Source organism: Branchiostoma lanceolatum, chromosome 9, assembly GCF_035083965.1.
Source record: "Branchiostoma lanceolatum isolate klBraLanc5 chromosome 9, klBraLanc5.hap2, whole genome shotgun sequence".
NCBI classification, from domain to species: Eukaryota; Metazoa; Chordata; class Leptocardii; order Amphioxiformes; family Branchiostomatidae; genus Branchiostoma; species Branchiostoma lanceolatum.
Genome location: NC_089730.1, coordinates 16,999,947 through 17,025,475, shown reverse-complemented (window position 1 = coordinate 17,025,475; position 25,529 = coordinate 16,999,947). Strand labels below are relative to the sequence as shown.

The 25,529-nt window shown below is 41.6% G+C and overlaps 1 protein-coding gene and 2 long non-coding RNA genes across 8 annotated transcripts; 1 reads left to right on the top strand and 2 right to left on the bottom strand.

The window, feature by feature from the left end:
• LOC136442405 (influenza virus NS1A-binding protein homolog) lies at positions 1–25,296 on the bottom strand. Of its 6 annotated transcripts, none has more exons than XM_066439246.1 (14): positions 25,166–25,296; positions 22,062–22,152; positions 20,091–20,151; positions 17,238–17,379; positions 9,961–10,130; positions 9,079–9,203; positions 8,452–8,576; positions 7,883–8,014; positions 4,925–5,195; positions 4,453–4,653; positions 3,740–3,985; positions 3,224–3,349; positions 2,593–2,766; positions 1–2,184 (listed from the first exon to the last, which is right to left on the bottom strand). In XM_066439246.1, exons 3-14 carry the CDS (start codon positions 20,102–20,104, stop codon positions 1,934–1,936), a joined length of 1,977 nt encoding a protein of 658 aa, XP_066295343.1. In that variant the 5' UTR covers positions 20,105–20,151; positions 22,062–22,152; positions 25,166–25,296; the 3' UTR covers positions 1–1,933. The 6 variants fall into 6 exon arrangements, with proteins under 6 accessions (XP_066295343.1, XP_066295344.1, XP_066295345.1 ...); XM_066439247.1 differs by lacking the exon at positions 25,166–25,296 and adding an exon at positions 22,484–22,591; XM_066439248.1 differs by lacking the exon at positions 20,091–20,151.
• Positions 12,369–13,956, top strand: LOC136442409 (uncharacterized). Its single transcript, XR_010756995.1, has 2 exons — positions 12,369–12,629; positions 13,251–13,956. It is a non-coding gene; the product is annotated as an uncharacterized lncRNA (long non-coding RNA).
• On the bottom strand, positions 13,731–15,603 carry LOC136442411 (uncharacterized). Its single transcript, XR_010756997.1, has 2 exons — positions 15,346–15,603; positions 13,731–14,810 (listed from the first exon to the last, which is right to left on the bottom strand). It is a non-coding gene; the product is annotated as an uncharacterized lncRNA (long non-coding RNA).
• Positions 25,297–25,529: the final 233 nt, after the last annotated feature.

The window sequence follows — 25,529 nt, the reverse complement described above, 5'->3', positions numbered from 1 at the left end:
TATTTGTTTATCAACTTTATTAACATCAAAACACGGCAAAGGTAGTTCCTATACGAAACCTCTCTGCAACACAGGGACATGCTCCCCCCTCCATGCTTTGTCAGTCTGGCATATAAGAAAAATGTTACACCTTCCTTTCACTTATTTATGTACAAATACCAAACTTATCAATATAGTATAATCTGGATCATCTCTTCCATGGCATGGACATCAATTCATTCATGAACTTTCCTGTCATAAATTCTGTTTTTCACTCATTGTTCAGGCCATGCACAATAAACAATTTCTTTAACAGCTTTATTTTTTTTATCTGACATTTTTTGTAGATCGTGCTTCGCCTCAGTCAAATTATATTTCTTTGTCATATTTCATTAGAATGAACGGTAAGGTGTAAATTTCCTTCCAATTTGGCAAAACTTCATGAAATAAGGAATTCCCTTTGATGGCCTCAATAACAATATCTCTTCTTTCACAGCAACACTTTGTGGTATACTTAGAAGCAAATGTGCTTGACAGCTTCCACTAGATGGCTTCAGATCACTTTCTTTCATGCAAGAACTTTCCACATACTGTATTATAAGAATACATCATTGATTCTTACAGTCACCTTCTGCTCTATAAAAATTCATCAGGAACCTTGATCCACTTGACAAAGATGCTAATGTTATGTCATGTGCCTCACAGCAACTGTCACATCAAATACAAGCTTTACAAAACTATGTCAACGGGGCATTGATCTTCTTCGCTTATCAATACCAGTAAAAAAATAGTTTCACTATAATGGCCTTAATGACACAAGAATACATGGATTTACTACAAACAGGCATCACAAAAAGGTCCACACTCAAAGCACAAGGCACTGACAACTACATGTTGTTTACGGCTTTGTACAAATTATGCCACATTTAGTTGCACTTGTAGAAGTTTGGCATACGCACCATTCGAACATTAAACGTTTCATCACAAATCCATGATAGGGACCACATCTAACCATTACCTACTTAGGTCCACGTTTTTGCAGCATATTTTTTACAATCTATCTGATACACTTTGGTAACCTCCAGTCTAATTAATTGGCCTTAAAGCTACATTTTCATTGAGAAGAACAAATTTCTCCCAACTTTTTTAACACTGAAGAGTTTCACGAAGTCAGGAGCCCAAAACGGCTCAAAATACAGGCTGGTATGCCAAAAATCTCAACTTCTGAGAAAACAAGTTTTGGACGGATACAAGAATTCTAAACTTACGGAGACATTTTACCAATAAAATAGAATTACTGGGTGGTATTCATGAATGGATTAAGTTGATAGATACATTAATATGACAACCTCCATCACACATCACAACACAACAAATACCACCACACAAACAACATGGCTCCTCCATAAACTTCACCGGTACACAATCTCTAAAACTTCATCATTCTACCAAGCAAACCTTTATCCCCCATTCTACCACAGCAAGAAGAAACCAGCTATTTCAGCATTTCTTTCTCCCTGTCAACTTTACTTAGTTAATATCCCATGTTTTGACATGTTTGGCCTCAACAAAAAATACCATATAACAGTGCCTCTGTGTTTAACTCTTACTACTACTTTGAAACTGCATAGAAAGTAAGATTGTTGGACCTGAATGTAATGTTGATCTGCAAGCAAATTATCTGTTGTTACAACAAAATAAAAATTTCTCAAAAAGCAATGATTATTTTGCCTAATGTCTAAATCCTTGAAAGCGTTTTTTCAGCAAACCTTTCCAGATGCATGCACATGCATTTGAGCATCTGATAGTCTAAATCAAAGCTTTTTTTTCATAATCAGTTCTTCAAAATTTACTGCTGGACATACAAAAAGGAATATCTTACATAAACTGAGTATATTCATAAACTGAGTATATTTCAGGGGAATTCTAGGTAGTAAACGTTACTTTTGGTACGCTAAGCCTGTGTGGTGGTAAAACAACTCCACTCGTTGGTCTCCTCGCTGTACCTCTCGATGGTGTTGAGGAATGTCTGCCCGTCGAAGCCCCCCACGGCGAACAAGTGTCCGTCGACCACAGCCACGCCCACGTTGGAGCGAGGCATGTTCATGCCGGCCACCGACGTCCACTTGCCGGTATCAGGGTCGTAGCACTCCACGGAATCCAGCGAGCTCACACCATCAAACCCACCAACAGCATACAGTTTCCCTGTAACAAATTTGTAAAAAACAACATGTTAATATTGGGAGAATTTGGAAACTCATTTTAAAAAACCATTAAACTTAGGAAAAACTATTCTTTAGGAACACATTTCCTACTTTTGATAGCTATATGTTTGACATCACACATAGAGAAAAAAAACTTTAATGCTTTGAAAGAGTTTTTTTTGTATTTGCTGCATGCTTTAAGATCAAGAGGACCTTCAACAGGCAGGGAAAATTATGGTTTGGGAACTCATTTCCTAATTTTGAGAGCTTAATGGTTTTTCGAATGAAAGAAGAATGACATGTGCTTTGAAAGAGGTTTGCATTTACAGCATTGTTAAAGAAACACTGAACTTGCCATAGGCCTCATATTACCAGCTAGAATATAAAATCCGACATTTTGAACACTCACCTTTGTAAGCTGCTACTCCAGCACCACGCCTGGCGGTTTTGAGAGGTGCGATGGTCTTCCACTGGCCATCGTCTGGGCTGTAGGCCTCGGCTGAGCTCAGGCAGTTCCAGGAGTCGGTCCCACCCACAGCATACACACTGTCATCCAGGGCACACACACCCGTCTGATACCGGCCTGAAAATGAAAAGAAAAAAAAAAGTTTCTTCAGTTTCTGTTCCTTGAAACAGTGTAACAGACAAACTTTTTTTCCTTTATCTAACTTAACATCAGCTATTGGTAACATCTAGTGATCAATGAGAAATCGGTAAGTATCAGCATTCTAATCTGTTGCAGCAATAAGCTATATAAGTAGTTCACGGTTTGCAGTGCGCTCATGCAGTGTGATGCCTTATGGCTAATATGTCCAAGTTGAAAGCCTCTGGCAAAACATTAAAAATCAAACAATCAATGTACAATTCTGTAAAACAGTATACATAGTAATACAGCATATTCAAAACTTGTAGTTGCAGTTTATGTATTCGCGGTGGAGAGGTGACAGCACAGTGAAAATAAAACCACTGTGAATTTTTCAAGATTTACAGTAACATATGATATATCCATGCAGTCCGAGTCACAATCTAAGAATGCTTACCTGTGTTGAGGGGGGAGATGGGGTTCCAGGTGTCAGTTTGTGGGTTGTACACCTCGCAGCTGCGCAGACCACACTGGCCACTCTGTCCACCCACCACATACAGCAGCCCATCCTGCACTGCAACTCCTGTGTGGGTATCAACAACTTTTTTTAGTACAACAATAATTGGGCTAAGAACATCAACTAGTGTAATACATTTTTTGGTATTCTTGCCAAAAGTACACATATTGCTTTACGATTTTCAACCTTCATGCATTTGTTAGTTTTACCTCTGATCAGTTTCACAAGAATTTAGCTTTAGATCTAGTTCACATACCTTAACTTCCGAAATTATTCTAAACATATTCAAATGTATGACATATTGTGTATCATTCACTGCTTTTGGTCCTTTTTAAATGATACAAAAGCAGCTTCAAGTTTGCTTTTCTCCTGCACCAATACACTACAAGTGGGGAAAACAACTGTTTCCATCTTGTCTACCAATTGTAATGAATATTTGGGGATAAAAATCCATACCTGAGCTACACCTGCTGAACTTGCTGTTAGCCACCGTTTTCCACTCGTTAGTCTGTGGGTTGTAGAACTCCGCCGAGGTCAGCTCCTCCGAGCCGTTGGACCCTCCCACGGCGTACAACTTCCCCTCTAGCACGGCCATCTCGAAGCGACCGCGGGACGTCGACATGGGGGGCAGCGGAGTCCAGGTGTTCATGCTCGGGTCGTAGGCTTCCACGGTGTCAAGGCACTCCTCACGATTATGGCCGCCTGGGGAGAAGGTCGCGTCATGAATACACACCATTTTGAAGATCTTTTATCAATCTTCTTTGGACAAGACATATTACTGTTCACAATAAGGAAGACAAAGGGAAACTGAAAGTCTCGCTGTTTAATGAACACCGTTCCCAAAATACATTATAAGATATCATTCTCAGCAAATCTATTTTGGCTGATGAAGAAAAAAGAAAATACTTTAACAAATTTGGCTTTATCTATGAAAAGTGAAGTAAAATGTTGGCCCATAAAGAACGGTATATATGCAGCAGCAAACCCTATTACATCACAAGTAACCACCACTTTAAGAAAATTCCATAATCAGTATAATGTCTTTCTGCTTTGCAACAAACAGTGCTATAAAGAAAAATAATATGACCTTGTAGAGTGACCAAAATGGTCCAAAATTTCAGAATACACAATGCACTACAGAGCAGCCATGCGATCTCTTGGACACGTACCTGCAGCAACGAGCTTCCCGTTAAGCTCGACAGCTCCGGCGCCACAGCGGGGGTGGCTCATGGGCTCCATCAGGGTCATGCTGCCGCCGATGTCCTCCACCATGGAGGTCTGGCGCGACACGCAGCGGCTGTGCGTCCTCTCGTGCAGCGTGATGGCAGACAGACCCCCGTCCAGCATGGCGATGCACACGTAGCTGTGGTCTGTGGAATAACAGGAATTCCCTTTTGTTGTCTAATTTTCCTTACAATGTACCTTAAGTGGTATACATCTCTAGTACAGGGTCTGAATACTTCCTTGCACATTTAGAAGTGTAATCTCTAAGTTGTGAAGTCTTTTCTTCAAGCTGGTGTGTTACACTGAATGGCGGTTATACCAGCTATATACATGTAGATACAGATCTTCCACCTTTTGTGACACACCAGAATCTTCAAATAGTGCCTTGTGAAGTTCAGGAAAAACAAAGACACTCACCAGACGTCTGCGTTGCTGCGATCAGCCCCCAGCCACAGTTGTCCTCCGTGTCCATGATGAGTTTGCGAGCGGCCCGGAAGCTGGTCGGACTCCGCGGACTCCTCTGCCCGTTCTGCTGACCTTCCCGGCGCTTGTGCGGCGTCGTGGTCGACTTCTTGCGGACCGCGCGGCGCTGGTAGTCCAAGATGACCTCGTCGCCTCCCGCCATGTCTTGGTCGGCCTCCTCGCAGTCGATCAAATGTAGCTCAGGGGTCAACAACATTAGGTGCACCTGGTAGTGTAACAGAAGCCACAATGAAGGACACTACACATTGCATGCTCTCTACACACAAAAAGGAAAACATTGTCAGAGTTGCACACAGTCCTCTCTCTCTCTCATTTGCAGGTAGGTTGCCCTTCGTCAAATGAGTTCTTCTCACCCCCTTCTCTGCTACCAGCCCCTCTGCCCTATCAAGCACGGCTGCTGACAACAAGCTTTCATTAGAAGACACTCGTTATTGTGGAAGAGGACGCATTTTCCTCGTGAAGCAAAACACTTCCCCTTCTTTAAATATATATAAATATATATATACAGTATATAAAACGAACAAATTTTGCCCAGGAAAACTTTATTGCTGACTGGTGTGCAATACCTGTGGTTCCCACCCAAAATATACCTCCAACCGAATAAGAATGATTTTTACAGTAAATCAGCGTCGGGAAACAACACTGAAAGACACGGAGAAGAGAAACGGGGAAAGGAAGGGGGGGAGACAGCTGGTATTCTTTAAGGGTTAAGGTAAGAGTGCTTGAGCAGGTCATAGTTCTGCATCTTCGTCGGCAACGAAAGCACAGGCTTACATCAGCAACAGGTTAACAGGGGAGGACTGACAAGGGGAGCAAAAGAAGTTACACGGGATAAACTCTTAAAAAATTATGATTGAATCTGGGTTTTTTGTCAAAGTTACTCCAATCATGCTAAATTTTTCCGAAAAACTTTAGAAATCTGTGTTGATTTTGCATGCTGCTATCATTTTACAAAAAAAATTACCAACAGAATTTTCAGCAAGAAAAAGCATTCTTCTAACAAAAATGTGATGAAAGTATTTCAAGTGCTTCAACTGAGTCATTTACAAAAACCTTTTCCATAAAAATTAAGGTTTTGGTTCCATTTTTGACATGTAGATTTGTACACCAAAATTTAAGTGTTCAGAAAGTGATGATTCTTCTTCTTGATGTAAACAGAGTGGACAAGAGACTCCAAGTTTCAACTGCCAAACCAGGAACTCCCTTGTCCGCAGCAAATTTGGCCTCCCTGTGCTCTGAATTTGGCAGGGAACAACGACAAGACTTGCCAGCCTTGGGCGAGACCTCTGACACTCCCTTCGAGAAACGACTGACATTCGGCAGCAACTGACATCTCGTGCAGGCGGCAGCAAACTGTGAATTTACCAAGCAGAATAGACTTGACATGCGCAGGCATTACAGCAATGCTGACAAGCCGAGTGATCGGGTGCCAGACGGCATGTGCAGAGAAATACTCCACCCCATAAGGGGGTACAACGCAATACAAACATGTCTTTAAGAGTACAGCTGTGAAGATAATGTGAGGTCAAGCATACTTTGGTGGCTGAAATGACGAGGTATATTTGAGTCATGCCAAGGGGGCAGCATTCCAACATCGCAAACAGAGTTCGTTAAGCTTCAAAGTGCTGTAGGGAGTGTCAGACGTGGTATTCAAGGCTTCAGCAACGCGACGTAAAGAAATGTGACTGTCTTCCTCCAAAAGCAGCAAGCCTGTAAAGAGTAATGCAGTTGTATCGCTTTCTTTCTTTTTCTCGGCTCTACTTTTAGTTTGTTTGTCGTTTTTTTTCCTTTCGTTTGTTTGTCCTGCTGCAAAGAAATAGTCTCCAGTTGGCTGGAGTTGACTGCGTGCATGTGGTGGGAACTGCGCTCCGGGCTTCAGCTGTGTCTCACCTACACTGCATCTGGAGTGATCATCTGTAATGTTCTCCCCTGGAAGCTGCAATTGGTGACTGCCTGTCGGATCAAGGAAGAGATTGAAAGGAGACCGTCAGTGGTGTGCAACAGTGGGCAGTGCCAGAGAGAACTGTACCCTCCCCCACCAACACAATCACCTTCCCTAACAGTGTTCTCACCAGGATTTTTTTCACAGCGTAGGGGCATCTTTGCGCGGCAAAGCCACATGGCAAGCGCTACAGGTGTGAGGATGAGGGCTGCATGCAGGAATATTTTAGGGGGGTTTCGGGCATCCTCCCCCTGGAAATTTTGAACTTGAAGACTCTCAAAGACACTATTTCCTGCATTTTGAGGGCTAAAGTTTGCGAAATAGAGCCAAACTTCTTTTACGTTTGCATCAAAACAACAGAAAACCCCCCCTACGCTGATTGAAACACTGCGTAAGGGCAAAAATCACAGCGTAGGGGCCCCCTACGCTTAAATGCCCTGGCGAGAACCCTGCCTAACACAAAATCACTGTTACGCAGGGCACGAAGCCTTACTGTCGTAATCAGCGGCTAAAGCACATTACATTAATGCTCCAGGTCCACCTAGGACTGGAACACCTGAAACAAAGAACAAAACAAGACAGTGTTGTCCAATGGCAGATTGAACAAAATATAATCAAAAACAACACTAAAGTCTTAAAACAGCTTGTCAAAGTATTTAAGAAAGCTAAGTATCAGTTTGACAGGCCAAACTGTCCATGTACATCATACAAATGTATGATTCCAGTACAAGATAACATACTAAGTGTGCCAAGGCACTAACTCTTGGTAAGTTCCTAATTCTAAGTACAATATGGAACATTTCAATCTTACCAACAAAACAGACTACTGTCTTTGATAGTCTGAATGACCTGCCAATAAAGACACCTGCCACAAGTTTGCTTCATTGGAAGCACTTTCCATTTTTTTAAGTGTTTGGCAATGGTAATGTACAGGTTAGACTGAGGTTTACCTGTTCCATCAGATCCTTGACATCCTCAGTGCTGTCTGCCACCAGCTTCTGGGCCCACTCCACAACCAGGTTGAACAGCGTCAAGTCACCGATGCTGGACGGCGTGTCCGCTTCTTTTCTGATCAACTCGACCTGGACACCAGAAAAAATATGTTATTAAGATGCTTGTCCAGTGATTTGTGCTATCCAATTGTTTCTGACATGACCAGCATATTGATCTGGCATGGCTTTTTAGTCTATCTTCTGGTTTGTGAAGTTGTCATCAATATCTGAGGTTTTGCAGCGGAAGGGGGGTTTTAGATAGTTTTAAGTTAAAATGGGGCATTCTTAGGCTTCCTGAGGGGCAAAATTACTGTCAGACAGGTCACAGTGGAAGGTGGTGGCCACATGTGACCTGTTAGCTTCCTGGTCAATCAGAATTTTATGCCTGTCAGAGGATCTGCTCCCCAGGGTAAGGGGGGCACATGGTAGAGCATTGAGCACAGCTCCCCTGTTTAGATGAAGCCCTGAATATACTAGATTTCTTCCGGCATGATTTGCAGTGTTTTGGTAAAGTGGTGAAATCTTACCTGTAGACGAGGCAGGAGCAGGAACTCCTTGTTGACAGAGACCTCCATGATGTTGTCCCTGATGTACTTGTCCACCACACTGATGAGTTCGTGGTCGTTCACGGCGTACGCGAAGGATCTCACACCTGCCACAGGACAGAGGCATGTCAGATAAGAGCAATCTACCCCTCAAAAGTCATGACCATAGCATGTCCAGAACACGAGTTCAGAAGTTCCACTGCAGTACCGTAACACACCACTACGGGGCCCAAAATATAATCATTTCGAGGTCTCATGTACACCCACCCACATACCAAATATCAAGACAATTCACCCAGGCATTCTCCTTTTATCCTGTTCACACACAGACTGACAAGACACACGCTCCCGAAAACAAAACATTCTTGGAGAAGGTCAATATGGGAGAGCTACAGTTTTGTGCAATTCAGCTAGAGGGCACTGTTAGTACTACAGTAACCATAATTGAGGATCAGCTCCAAGAGTGATACCAACTCCTAACATAAATGTATTAACGATAACATGTTTGGAAAATTATAGAATTTATCAACTCTATCATTTAGCCACAAGATCTACAAAATCAACCAAATACTGTGCCAAACTCAATGAAAGCTGTTTCTGCCAACTCACCGACACTGTTGGCAGGGGTGAGGTGTGTGGCCAGGTAGTTGGAGCAGGTTTTTCTCACGCTCTCCATGCGGAACAGCTTGGCCGCTGAGTACAGGTCGCACACTTGTTCTCCCTGGACGCACAATCTGGAAGTTAAACCATAAACTGTTAGACAGTTCGTCAACACGTTTTAACTAAATGAGAACATTACTGCGATCTTTTAAGTCTAGATCCAGGCTGATAGATGCAATCTCAAGCAGAAGCAATTCAAAATCCCACAAGGCTCTAGGAGTTAACATAAATAAGTCTCCTTAACTACATTGCAAAAGCCTTTTCTTATGTGCGGACTACTATTAATTCATTTTAGGTTCACTGGGACTTAATTTCCTACTAGACTGGGAAAAGAGGCCATACAACAAAGGGCAGTGTAATGTGCAAGAGCTCACTGCAAAAACCGCAAACTACCACAAATATGTCATGATTTACTCTATCTGCCGGTGACCAATTAAGGTGACTTCAACATACATTGTGAACTCTTTGACTTAACGTTAAAGTTAAAGTTAAAGTGACCCGGGCGTCTTGAAAAGACGCATAGGGGTGGCGCCCATCTCCATTTCTATAGTCCTTGGGCCACACACATTTGTGCAAGTCACTACAGCAGGGGGCTGGTCCGCTGGTAGTGATGTGTGTTTAACTTCCATACTCTTTCCAAAATGCTGAGTGCTAAGAAGAGAAAGCAGTATGTACCATTTTTAAAGTCTTTGGTATGACCCGGCCGGGGTTCGAACTCACGACCTACCGTGTGCAAAGCGAGCACTCTACCAACTAGGCCATTGCACTGGCTATAGACTAAACGTGTTAGCTTCATAATACTGTGCTTTTCAAATAGTATGAAATGCGTACTTTGATGTGTAGGCGAAGTCCACCAGCCTCTCGACTGCGGCGGGGCTGGCAGTCTCGATCTGGTACCTCAGGTGGTTGCTGCCCTCCACTTCCGAGTTGAAGAGCTCGAACAGGTACGGACTACAACACGCCAGTAAGGCACGGTGCGCTGGGATGTCGTTCGGACCAACCTGGAGGGCACAATCATAAAGGTCACTATCATGAAGTTCACAATAAAATTAAGATTGCCTGCATAGTCCAGTGGTTAGCGTTCCTGCCTTTTGAACTCAAAGACCAAAAGATCGAAAGACAGAAGTTCTGCTGCAGTACCAAGGTCACAGGGGCCCAAATTTGACCTTGATCTTCGTCTTCACAACACCTACCCACAAACCAAACATCATCATAATCCATGCAGAGGTTCTTGAGTTATGCTGACTACAAAAATCCAGAAACACAAACAAGCACACAGACACACAAGTCAACCACTACATGCATATCTCCATTTTTCATGGAGATAATAAGGTAGTGCGCATAGTCTAGTGGTTAACAGCCCTGCCTTTGGAACTAGAAGCCATGAGTTTAATTCCGTCTGTGTGGCTCACACGATATGCATGCTAGCTTAAATGGTTGCAGTCCTTAGGACGGGACGTTATGAATTAAGCCGTGGTCCACTTTTCATTGTGCTTGTCAAAAAGAGCTAGGGAATTTTCAAGTACAATGAACTTGTAAATACTGTACATAGAGTCCGTCTTCTCTCTCACAACCAGTGGAAGAATGGCTCTTCAAAGAGCTAAACTGGATCAATATCACTTTCATTTTTTTCACAATCAATAGATGGTTAAGGAGGGTTGTCATTATCTGTTTGGATATGATGATAGTGATTATCATACCACATGCCCAGAAGTTAAAGCTGTACTGAGCTCTTGATGTTTCATTTAATATAGGGTTAAGGACACCGTCTGCTCAATATTCACAATTTGCTACATTTAAAACCATTAATTCAGCTAAAAATGTTGAATAAATGAAAAGACAAAAAAAAAGGTGCAAGGAGTTAAAAGTGTTAAGATAAAAAACAGCAAAATATTGTGTCAAAATTTCCTACAAATGAAGAAATATGAATCCATCTTATTTGCTAGAGGACATTCATAAAAAATAATAAGTTTTTTAGTCTAACAAGACCAATTTATTTCTAAAATTCTATTCTAATCTAATCAAATGAAATAAAATAAGTTTTCCAGTCGGAAAGATTTTTGATTCAAACTATTAAATTTACTTGCAGGAGCAACTTAAAATAGCTGATGGCGATAATCCAAAGGAATCTTAAGCCATAGAAATGTTGCACATCTTATATACAAACTGGTCTGCTTTGAAGATTGAAATGTCTGGCCAACATGCCGAAGAATGATACTGGGTAACTTTATTCGCACTAAAAACCTATACGTGGTACAGTATCATTACCATGACCTAGTCGGCAATGTTAGACAAAACTATTATATTACATTATGGAATGTGTCATTTAACTTGACACTGGTTGTCATAAATTAAAATCTAGTAAAAGACAAATATAGATTCTCTTATGTAAGGATAAATATGATCAATAATGTGTGTACATTGACTTTTGGCAAAAGACCAAATTTTCAACAGGGATTTATTTTGTTGCCAATTTGAAACAAGACTGTAAAATGGCTGTGTAAGTACATATTTGTTAAATATAGCAACCTAGGGCATGTTCAACTTTTAAACTCTCAGCTCATGCATGAAATAGGACCCGCATAAAATGAAACGGGACCTGCATAATGACATAACGCTATGAACATTACGACCTTAAAGCAGACGCATCCATCACACAAAGGCAGACAAAATTGATTTTTAAATCAAGATATTCAATCATGTATGTATAAAGCGTCCCTTTAGTTTAGGCTTTGGGTTCTTTATTCATGTACCGCTATGGAATATCTAAAAACTATATTCTTTCATATTATGTGGTCATTACATTTCATCAGGAACCACAGACATGCAACGCTGCATCATTAGCATAGTGAGGCACGTCCGTGGGCATCCGCGTGTTACACACACTGCCTTGTGGTCGTAATATCATCTAATCTTTCAACACGTATCTACATAAAATTATGTATTTTGCCTCCCCTTGGACTGGCTAACTGTTGAAGGCAAAATTCCATAATCTATGACATGTTTGAGGGTTGGGGCTGTAAATGTCACAAGCTACGCATCAAGGTGTCATAACTATACAATGTCCATGTATCGTAAACTGAAATTTGAACAAAATATGTAGTAAACAATGCATTTGATCTGCCTTTACAACATTACATGATGAGTAGGGGTGGGTACCGGTACAAACAATTCAGGTCCGGTCCAGGTCCAGGTCCAGAGGGTCAGGTCCAGGTACGGACCTGTACCTGTACCTGGTTATAGTACACGGGGTATAACGTACGTCACGGGATGGCCAGACACATTCGGTGGTCGCAGAGATCTATCAGCCGCAACGCGCAGACACATTCGACGCGCCGCGGAAAAATCAGCCGTCCGCGCGGACCTATCAGCCGCAACGCGCAGACAAATTCGACGCCGCGCGGACCTATCAGCCCTTCGCGAGGAAAACTCAGTCGTGGGACAGCGCCATCAGGTGTCTCACTACTGCCTTCAGAGAGCGCTGGAAAGCCCGCGCCAAGGTAGGTCCTCCACAATTTCCTTCTCTAGCGTCATATAGAGACATCGACTGGTAATCTAACTAGGCCTATCAGGTGCCAGACTATCTTAGGGTCATCCGGAGCCAGAAATAATCGGCAGGTCTTCAAATTAAGTCGAGATATAGGGAGAACAGTTCTCAATCGGTGACACACCACATCGAAGTTGTCAAGGTAAACAGTGGCTAATGTCGTATTTTGGGCCATTAGAAGCAAAGACATCGGCGGTTTTGACGTCTTTTAGTGTGATTGGGTGTCCAGAACAACGTAACATACTCTGGAATTGATACAATATGCCCACAGAGCGAAAATCATGTGGTAGAAGTGATACCGCTATATGTCGCCCCCCTCCCCATTTTCCAGTAAAGTTACGGCCAATATCTTATGTAGTAGTATAGTAAGCATTAACAGGCAATAGTGTTTTTGTCGCCTCGATTGATTTTGGCGATATGCGGGGAATACCTTCTATCACTTTAAGGGATTATCCTCATCTAGATGATTCAACGAACATCTCATACGTTTCTCGCAAGATTGTTTACTATATTGTTACTACTATTACCCAGGTATAATGTGTCACTGCAAGTAATCAACCCTGACATTTTTCAGAAATGACTCGTCGACTCAGGTTGACACTACATCCGCGGAAAAGGTGTAGAAACAAAACAACGGGCACCTGGAAAGCAAACACGCGAAGTTGACGATGTATGGGTAACAGAAGATAACATTGGCATTGATGACAGCACTGCAGCAAGTCCCAGGCAGAAAGAGACACAACTCTCCTGGTCAACTCCTACTCGAGCTAGCGTCAACGACACTTTTTCTGGACTGTAGGCTTCTCTCCCTTTATACGAAAGGCACTAAGCAACGGAAATCATACAATGTACAACTGGAATATTTGAATAACTCCATATTTGCCGTAGAAATCTATATATTCATAGAGATATGTATTGAGTAGATATTGGATGAAGACTATACTTTGTCAGGTTGTTATATTCACAGATGTAGGTAATGGACCATCTCAGCGTTGCATAATTGTACTGACCATCCGTATTTCCTGAAATGTTAATCCAAAAATGACACACAAAATATAGTTATATATAACTAGATTTATTCTGGTTGTTTACAAAATATATATTTGCTGAATTGCAATACCATGTTCTTGATCTTGTTATACATCACTTGGCAAATGACTATGTTGTAATCATATTGCACTGTAGCTTAATCTATTGCTATAGATTACAAATTAAAGTATTCTGATCGTTTATAAATATTGACTCTTGAAAAAAGAAGAACAAAGTCAAAACCAATCAAATACCGAGTCTCGGCGCCGTGATTTTCCCAACACTACAGATGAAAATATGTCACTGTACAGGTGCACTATACACAAGGTATACCTTCTTGTGAAACAACAAATATAATCATATGAACCAGAATTACTGCATGATTACACACAAGTTCTTCCTTTTTATGAAACCTGTGTTCACACTTGTAGCACTGACAAACGTCTTTACTCTGGGATTGTCATGGGTTCTGTGATGATGTTTCAGGACTTCTTATACTATGACTTAAAGGACTTTCCACGTTTGTCACAAAAATCCCAATCTGAGTGCACTATCATGTGCGTCTTCACTTGAACTCTTTCTGACAAACTGGGCACTCCTTGGATGATTCAACTTAGTGATCCTGAAAGTCTCTAGCATAAATAAAGTATTTATTGCACAACCCACACTAAATGGCTGGTCCTTTATCAGCCCCATGGCAGCGACGCTTGTGTTCAGCTACTGAACCGCTGTTCGCTTAGCACTTGCAATGTGTACACAGACTGCACTGTAGTCCTGCGTGTGGGGGAGGAGACATCCTTTTCTACATCTTCAGCTGGCAAAACCACACCAGGTAGGTCATCAGACTCGTTGGACTCTTCCAAAGACACTGAACCCTCACTGGATCCACTGGTGCTGGTGTTTGAACGGGATCCACTGGTGCTGGTGTTTGAACGGGATCCACTGGTGCTGTTACTTGAAGACCAGGTACCCTGTCCCTCCCCAAGGCATGGCTTGTCAGGTGGTTCTTCATCTCCCTCCTGAAGGCTGGACTTGTAGGGTAGAACAGGTGGTTTTACATTTGTGGTCACATGCACAAACCTGTCCTACTCATCAAACTCCATGGCTGAAATGCAAATTCCAAAAATGAATGCCTTTGTCTGGATAAACATTGATGACTCTGCATCTTCATTGAAATGACCACAACAGTATCGCTTCTTATGGCTTTAATACTGCTATAAGAGCTAACATCGTTCTAGTACTTCTACACATGGTGGTTCGTACTGAAGGATGGGGGAGGGGGGCGTTATATAGCGGTATCACTTCTACCACATATTTTCGCTCTGTGGGCATATTATATCAATTCCAGAGTATGTTACGTTGTTCTGGACACCCAATCACACTAAAATACGTCAAAACCGCCGATGTCTTTGCTTCTAATGGCCCAAAATACGGCATTAGCCACTGTTTACCTTGACAACTTCGATGTGGTGTGTCACCGATTGAGAACTGTTCTCCCTATATCTCGACTTAATTTGAAGACCTGCCGATTATTTCTGGCTCCGGATGACCCTAAGATAGTCTGGCACCTGATAGGCCTAGTTAGATTACCAGTCGATGTCTCTATATGACGCTAGAGAAGGAAATTGTGGAGGACCTACCTTGGCGCGGGCTTTCCAGCGCTCTCTGAAGGCAGTAGTGAGACACCTGATGGCGCTGTCCCACGACTGAGTTTTCCTCGCGAAGGGCTGATAGGTCCGCGCGGCGTCGAATTTGTCTGCGCGTTGCGGCTGATAGGTCCGCGCGGACGGCTGATTTTTCCGCGGCGCGTCGAATGTGTCTGCGCGTTGCGGCTGATAGATCTCTGCGACCACCGAATGTGTCTGGCCATCCCGTGACGTACGTTATACCCCGTGTAGTAGTGTCGCAGTACATCATATTTTGGAGAGCGAGACACACGCAAAAGTCTCCAAACGTCCTGTCTGGAACGATATAATTTCTTAGGTTTGCACTTTGTCTCAAAATTATAATTATACTCTTCTCGCCGTCTGTTTACTAATCCTTTAAGTGTTTCTAGGTATGATTCACAGCTAACGTCTTCGAAAATGAAGTTAAATCTGCTGTTTTGTATTTTCTTAGACCAGTTATGTGGCCGCCTGGTACTATGAATTTTCTAATCGGTCCATAGGCCGGTCCACTGATTTTTTACGGACCGGTTTTTTTGGACCGGTCCATTAAGAAATACCGGTTTTGTACCGGTACCCACCCCTAATGATGAGTGTTTTTACTACTCTCTCTTCAAATCCTTTGATCCTATTTCCTGATTAATGCAATGGATTTCTCTGCATCCCCCTGAATAAAAGCTGATGCTGCTTGCAAGACTTTAATCCCATGTGATCAAGCAGGTAATATTTAGTCTTCATTCCCCTGATAAAACACCAAGAAAATCTACCTATAAAGAGATCTGATCTCCACACAACCATTATGTCCTTTTTGATATGACTCATGTACAACAAATACATATCACAGTGTAATACCTAATAGGCTATACTTGTAAAGCTGATTGACAGCAGCGATGGTCCATTATCAACTAAAGCTCCCTCTCTAATACTTGGATAGCTTGAATATCTAATGGCAGTGTAAGTAAAGCTTAAGCATTCCAATATGCTCTGAGATCTCAAATAGACCAGGGTCTTATTTGTATATCGTTTTACTACCAGGAGTGCAACAGTATAGACTTCTTTTTTTCCAGTGTTTTGACAAAATAAAGTTGGGCTCTTCTGGCTCTCATTAATAAATTCTCACATGAATTATATATAGTTTAAAAGGTAATACTATAAAATTAGATGAGTAGACGTTCAACAAAATCTCTAGCTTTTCAGGAATGGATGCGCATGCATCATCCACAAGCCTAAGCTTTCTATTGGAGAATGGGTTGAACATGAGTCCAAAGCTAATGCATCAATATGACAGGGCCGTTCTATTTCTGAAGTTAACTTAGAGAACCTTTGACATTCCCTAGCCTCTGACGTCAGTGCGCGGAGACACATCTGCCCCTGTCTGTAAGCTTGCCCCGGGGTCACATGGATCTACATGAATCGCATGTCATTTCAAGCCTGCCTCGGGATTTTACACGTTGCTTACAACCATTGCTTGACATTGACATCACTGCTGTTGTGCGTCATACACTGTTTAGCCCAAGTACTTTGCATGATGATGGCAAAAATTGTTCTATTCCTAGCCCAGCCATCATTCATCAACTTTATAATGACATTTTGAGGGCAAAGAACATGACTCATTCTTTGACTAGATGTCGTAGTGTTCATGCATACTCATTTCTCTACATCCTCATCCAAAATCATTTCTTGGAATACATCTAATATACAAACACGGCAAAACGTCAGTTTTACTTCATAATGTTACAGAAATGTTGATTTCTCCTCAGCATGTTCAACTGGTGCATACTGAGTCATTTCTTTACATTATCATTTAAAATTATTTCTTGGAATACATCTAATAATACAAACCAAACATGGCAAATTGTCAGTCTTACCTGCAGAATAACGTCACAGAAATGTCGATTTCTCCTCAGAGCGTTCAACTGGCCCATCGTGGTTGTCAGGTAGGATGGGTCCTCGAAGACCAGCTGTGTGGTTCCCGGATCCCCCGTCATCTTCTCTTTCTCTTCAGGGTATCTGTGGATGGGTCGCACAAGAGAACAAAATGAGTGACTAGCAGTTAAATCACGGTGAAATACTGGGAGAGCATGGCTACAATACAGACTGTTGCTGGGCACCTCCCAACATGAATTTGCAATGCAGAGTCACTCTATCTCCAGTGGTACAGAGAGATACCCACATGTCCATGACGATCACCATGATGCTGGGACAGTGCTAGCTCTGTGCTTCAAGCACGCGGCCTGCCAGGGGAAATATCAGCTTTGAAGGGAAGGGAGCGTGGTCAGGCGAGCGCTGACGTGTGCGTTGCCAGAATAGATCCATGCATATGCATGCCACGGGTTGGCTCATCACTACCCAGCACCAGGGGTGTGAGTGTGTGTGTGTGTGTCATCACATTTCTTATTCATACATTCTCGGCGGGGATTCTCAGACAGAATGCTGGGTGACTCATAACCTGTCACATCATCATCCGATAGTGAACTTCTTTTTTTTTATTATTGAATCCTTAATCTGTTTTGCTGCAGAAAAATTCGATTCTGGCCATTTCAGGAAATATAGCTGGCGATTCGACCTTGTTCAATTTCCAGGTTAGGTCCTTGGTTCCCTATCACTGATAGCTATAGTGATAGCATCAGAAAGGACAGTCAGATACTAGTATCGAGTTATCCCGAAACCAGAACTGGTACTCTAATCACCGTTTAATTGGTGATACAAACCTGGAGTTCCATCTAGACTAAAAGCCGACGAGGTTCTGCCATGTATGGCTAATAACTCTGATCCGTCTGTCTGGTGTGTTTACGGTCAGTAAAAGGACAAGGATATGGGTGAAGGCTGCTACAGGCATTTGCCAAGTCGTTCAAGTAACCATGTTACCAGGGGCCTGTCATTCCCAGTTGTAACTGTTAGGAACAGGTGCAAGCATGAAGGATAGGACTGTGTATTAGTAACTAGACAAATAGATTGGAGGTGTAATGTACATGTAATGTAGCTTTACTGTTGCAGCTGCCCTGAACTGACAAATGGCTGACATACTTCTTTTAAAACTGCTTGGGCATCCTTTATCACTGATTGGTCACGAAGCATTCTGTTAAACTCTGAGGAAAATTTTCAATGTTTCTGAGAAAAAATGCAACCAAAATACAGATGTGTAAGACAGTATAATCTAAGAAAGCCCAATATGTTTATGTGCATGTACAGACAGACAACAAATGCACGCCATGGCTGAAAAGTAATTTGATACTGCATCCCATGTCAATTAAACATGCATTATAGCAGAACATTTTCCAACTGCCAGTGGGCTCAGACCATCCCCCTAGGCAAATTTGTGTTGGGGCATCATCCTTACACTGCTGAATATATTGGACCACGTCCAGATGCCGCCTTATCCTTCAGCATAGCAAAATACATGTAGCACGTAGAAAATGCACACCTCAGCCAAACAGCTTTAAGTAGTTTGGTACAATGCCACTACCTTGATCCTGACTCCCCTTCCCCAAGGATACCATAACAAAACCACAAGAAGTGCGCACTCAACCTAAGCAACAAATGACCCCGCCAATCGTCAATCATCACTGGGAAAAACAACCTCATTGCCAAATAGTTACATTGGCCAGGATGATTTTCAGTGAGCCAGGTGATGGGGAGTTACAGATACTGAGATAGTATGATGGCTTCTTTTAAATATCAGCATGGTGTTACTATAAAGAGGAGTTTAACACTATTAAAGGCAAAACTTCACCTAATTTGACCACAACGCTGACATGACCTACACCACTTATCGGCAGCTGCCATGCAACAGGTCAAGACAAATTTTTGACCCGGCAACTGGCTGCCCAAGTTTTTCATGCATGCTAGTCACGACTCAAGGTCCAACAAGACACATAAGCTCAACAAATATTTCTGCATCCTCATGTTACTGCTGACGTGGACAACCTGTGTTTTGACGTCCACTGATGTGTACCCAAAAAGAAATCTGTCCATTCCTGCGAATATAGAAATCAATACATCGTCCTAAAAATGTTTGGGCAATCTATTCTCACAGAACCAAAGTGGACAAGTTGGCAATACTACAGGGTATTAATACATGCATATATAAGCAATACAATGAAGTCTTCTGTACCATTTCCTTGGTAAAACAGCAAGAACAGTCAAATTTCTTTTCTTCAGCATCTCGTCAACAAAAGAACCTGTTCTTGTTACCATGGTGACGAACTGAAGAAGAACTTTTGACCTGGATAGCTTACCAATACCCCGGGGTGCAATAGAAGAAATCTTTTGGTAATTGAGTAATTAGGAATGCACCCAGGTGGATCTTCAGTCATACGATACGCCATCCTGGAAATCGGTGTCTCCTTTTGTTTAGTAGCTACCAGACTAGATTTTGACATGCACTAAATCCAAATTAAAGTTAACAAGCAATTAAAGAATAATTTTTCAACAAGACTACATGCTTGACTTCATGCATAAGGGATGAGATGCAAATGCTGAGTACGGCATTCTTGTGAAGCCAGAGTCTGATTCATAAAATGGCCCCATAGTAGGCCATACACAGAATGGTTTAAATGGCGCTATGCCAGGTTACATATTCAGGACAATCAAGCACTTACATTACTAAGCTTGAAGCTGGAAAATCTATCTCTGCTCTAATATTTGCTTCGTCAAAATAACTAGCCGTCATGCATTTTCGCAGGCTTCGACTTGAGACAAGAAAAATGCTTGTTCCATACCCATTTTGCGTCATTGTGGAAGCAGACACTGGCTCCGAAATCCTCCGCTTTCTGGAAAATTCTGCACACAACATACAATTTACCAGTGATCAGTCGACCGTCAGGATTGGGTGTGCTACAGTTGTCGTGGAAACCATTTAGGCCACTGATGGATCCATACCTTATATCAAATTAGGGGGATCAGCAATTACGAACCAATCCTGCATGGCTCTAGTAGTGTGTGCTCCATGGAAAAGCATAGGTCAAAGTCAGTATGCACATACAGGTACAGGGACACACCTATCTATTTTTCAATAATAGTGGAGACATGACAATGATGCCAACAAATACCAGCTCAACAAAATGATTTAATTACAAGATGATATGAATACCATTCCCTCTTGTAAAGATGTGTATTTTTGATATCTAGATACTGTAAATGCTGATATTGACCAGCACACAAACACTAATAACATGTCTGGACCTTATCTAGCATGCATTTACAACCTTTATGTGGCAGAAATAAAAGAATGTGTTACATGTATATGTGGTTGTCAGCGAAATAATTATGAATCATGACTTTTTCCTGAAAGAGAGGAGTAGCTAAAGAGGCGGCAAATGTATCATCTTTCTAACCTTAACAGTTTTAATTTTGTTTCAGTTTAATTCCAACTTGGCACTACAACTATTGTATATGTAGTGTTTGACATCTGTAGCATAAGTGGTTAGCATATTTTTACTAGCTTTCCTGCTATGGCATCCTTGCTATTCCAAATACATTGCATTCTACATTCCAATCTGTGATGTTATTTGTATTCACAAGATTTGTTATTGGCTAATGTACTAAGTTGTAGCTGCATGCCACATATTATAATTTGTAAGTTGATGATTATGTTTTTCAGCAATGCTTTGCCATGTCAAAATATGACATATCATGTTCTTGTAGTACAATAGTGCATATCTTCTGGACTTACCTGACAAGAGTAAGAAGCCTGCAGAGGAATTTTTTGTTCCTTGCGCTCAAAAACCAACACATTTTACCCACACTTTACCTCCCCCTCTACAATGCATGCCTGATTTTCAAAGGACGAGTTCTTTTTATAGAAACCCGCCTCCTAGCAACTGAGTCAAACAGCGTTGTACCGCTAGTCTGGCCATTTCTTCCCTGCTAGTTAATCACTACACCTGGGACTACTGTAAACAAGCCTTTGACAGTCATGCAAGCGACTCTTTTGTACCTGGGTGGCTCTACTTACAAATCTTTCAAAGGCTTCCCAACCCAACCCAACAAACTAGAATGCCTCTACCTACATGAAATTGATATAAAAACACATTCCTTCCTTTTAACAAGACATAAAAACAATATTTTAAGCTAAGAATTAACTTAAACAGCTTATGACATAGTGTAATTATGATTATAATTCAAGGTTATGATTTTATAGGCATGGTACTAAGCCCAGTTAGGTGTTAAAATAATGGCTGTCAACAGACACCAGGGTCGGAAAGCATGACACTTTGCCCCCTTTCCTTTTACACTGTATGGCCTCTACCTCCTTGTGAAATACTGATACATGTACTGAACAAACTGTAGATACATTTAGTGTTTCTCCAGTTCTTTGTTTATTTCAAAACCAGTCCTGGCTGGATGTTTTCCAAAACTGTGATGCCCTACTAAACCGAGGGCATGTGACAGTTCTATCATCAAATTGATCTGTTTTCTGGGACAAACACTTGGTGACATTTGCCTTATGAAGTTATGGGGAAGTCCAGAATACCTCTTACAATTTTTCAGATGCAGTCAACTAAATCTACTAGGATTTCAAATTTACACCGAATAAATTAAGATGGTATGGTTTCAGCAAGATCTTTACAATGCAGACATGGGAGGGATGCAAAGACCTTTAACATTTCACAAACGTTTGTATTAAACGAATTAAGTAAGCATATACTCGTTTGATTAAAAATTTGCCAAACACATAGTGACATACATACCTTTTCTTCCAAGGGTGTGCAGTCTTTTGGCAAGTTGTCTGCTCAGGAGTTTTCACAGCTACTGCTGCTATCTCGCTTGGTCAGGAGTGACCTGTAAAATAACGAGCGACCGGACTTGACAAACTGGCTCGAGTTTGACACACTAAGTTCAACCTGCTCTTCTTTAAATAAGATCAAACCAATGGATAACAGACTTCTTTGTTGTTCAATCAAAAGAATTTACCAGACAATGCTTCGGTAGCATTTGGCAGGCAAATACTTTCGGACATGCAACAAAGAAATGTCTTTACCAACATCATCAAACTATCTAAAGAAGATCAAGCTAATTATCGCAGGCAGTCTGATCTGCAGTTACATACAAAGAAACCAGGTCTAGGCTGAAACAGGTCTAGGCTGAAACTTTCTATGACACTGGTACTTACACCATAGACGAAGAATCAACAGTCAAGACTGGCATGACTAGTACTGTACACAGGAGCCCATTGCAACATTTTTGCTTAAAAAGCCAGCTTGTAACACAATTCTCCATGTAACTAACAAGGGGACCCACTTTCATGCTTAGCATCCATGGCAACTTGTTCAAAAGAAAACATCTGATCACACCACCCAATGAGGCGGGACGTACACGATACCAGTTGATACCAGTTGTTAACGTCCAAGAAAACCTTGTTGATTTTTAAACCAATCATTGACAGACTGGTGCTTCATATGTATATTTGTGTTGGTGAGAATGAAGATTACAGAAAGAATGGACGCGACCTGGGCTTTAAAATCAAACAAAAACAATGTGCCAATCAATCCGCTTGCACCAGTAGAACTTAAATGTCTGCCGTGGTCACTTTACGAGCTGGGCATGGCGTGACACGATTACGTGACGCATCCAAAAGCACGGGCACAGGTAAATATATGAGTAAGTCGCCAAATGAAGTCTCCGTTACGATCACCTTTTGTTGCTCCCTATAACTGTGGGACACTTGATCGTACTCCAGGGCTATTCATTTCAATTCATTTGTTCGTTTTCTCTGTGGGGGCAGCAATTTGCATAAATGCTTCCACACTGTCGCCTTTTCAGGTGCAAATGTGTGGTAAACTTTAATTGTTAACGGAGTTCGCCACAAGACTACTGACTGCCAGAGGGCAAAAATCAGCCCGGCTGTCAGACTCAGTGATACATAACACATGCTCTTTTTGATTGGACTTATCCCCAAAAGCTATCAGAATCATCTTAAAGTTTAACCTTCTCCCTGCTGCCTAACCCCATAACCATTACAAATGTGGTGCCAAACAGCTACCTTAGCAGGCTAGAGGTTAAGATATTTAAAATTAAGTAAAGATGGAGTAAGTGATTTTTGTTGAGGAATTTTTTTTTAAACACAAACTGAAACTAGTTGTGTCTTTTCTAATGCATGGCTTAGTGTCAACTGACTAGATACCAGTCACTATTTAGTATTCAATTTGAAATTTGCTCTGATCAAAGATGAACCTTGTGAGCAAAGGGTAAGAAAGAAACCATTTTAACAAGTATCTGGTTACTCTTTTCCCACAAAGCTCTAAGTAGGAGCAGAATTTTTTTAAATGACTGTTTTATTGACACCAGGCCATAAAAGATACATTGGTCGTCAATGTTTGTCAATAGCATCTGGAGAATCACTCCCCCAACATCCAATAACTTTTTCTAGCGTATGCTAATTTTTTAAATAGCCATGTAACGTTAAATAAAACTAGTGTTGTTGTTTAGAAAACATCTACATCTACATCATGATGACATCTATACTTGTGGATATTTAAGGAAAACAGTCAAACCATCTGCAGTTTGTCCCATCAAAATCTAATGTCACAGGTAAAATGCTTGTATCTGATCATTTGCCCCTCCAAAAGGGGAAATTTTAACCTTCCCACGAACTCAATCCGGCCTGGCCAATAAAGTCCCCCCTCCCACACACCCCTCCTAACATTGTCAAAAACTATATTCAAGAATCCTTTTCGACATACAGGAAAACAATTTCATTTTCAGATGAGTCTTTCCCAGAAAAATAATGTACATGGGGAGGAAATACTAGGAATAACACTTCAACATACATATTTGAAAGAACAAATTATCCTTGTAGCCGATGGCTCCCTTGGGCTACCGCCAAAACTTGGCTTTATTTTGCTGCTGCAGAATTCACTAAATAAACAACAATATTACAAAATAACACATAAACATCCATGTCAAGTCGTAAAAATCAGATCGTAAATATGACAAACGATGAAGATTCTAGATCGAATATTGACATATTTTGAGTGGGTGATAATTGTTCTCGGGTCGTCCCGCCATAATTCTTTAGGCGGGAAGTGGATTAATTCATTTCTTCCAAGAAAACGTTCTAAAATAAAAGGGATTTTATAAGCGAACGACGGCAAAGCTGTGTTGCATCATTTTTTTTGCCACGAACGTGTTGTTTTGGCGAGGGAAAATCTTTCCTGAGTCGAGAAGTAAGACGATACTTTCAAAACACAATATGGCGCGAAAAATTGCGATCTTCTTCTTTTCGTCTTTTCATGATTGACGTCAAAACCAAACGACACATTTCCTGAGGGAAACTTTGTTCAAAACCTATAAAAAATGTGCATCTAACCAAACCAAACAAACCAAAATGGCATTTTTCGACACGGACATGAAAATCCTGAGGTAAAATTTTCCGCAGACACGACTTTATCGTGCAGTGTGTCTCTCGATTTTTTTGGCGCGCAAACAGAATACTGACCGAAAAAACACGAAGCCTGGCCAAAAACAAGCACAATACTGTTCAATTTAAGTGTTGTCAATAATCCAGCTTCCCCTTATCAAAGACACGGGCAGTTTTTGGCTCCAAAGTTCACCAACAGCCGAGGGAAGCCGACGTGCAAAGCGGGAAAACAAAACAAAAGCCCGCCACGACCATGCCTGCTGCCCACCCACAACCTTCCTCCACTCACAACCAAAGACCAAAGACGCAGCAACGTGCTCGGGCAAAAAATCAGTCCAGCACCAAAATCACAAGGCTTTGCTTGCTGTAACTTCCAACAATGGTGACTCGTAGACTCATCTAACAAGACACAATGTTGTAGGGTGTAACACTCACCTGTGGTCGTCTGAAAACTGAGGGAAAAGGCGCGCATTTCGGACTTTTCCTCAGTCGTCTCGGGTTACGTGCCAAGCAACATGCCGCCCAAAACACGCTGACGTCACGAAAATAGTTCAACCAATCAAATCACTCCTACTATTCTTATCGCATAGAAATCACCCTTTGACGTAAAGAGACGAGTGATTCTATTGGTTAAGCCCCCCTGGGCTATTTCTGACCAGTCTAGACCACGTGCACGAGTGCCCACGTGAGAACTAATACATGGATGTTTTGTAGTCTAAACCTCACTATGATTAATTCCGATCGCTTCATTTACGCATGACAAAGCAAAAGTTGAAGGACAACGTCGGTGTTTGTAACA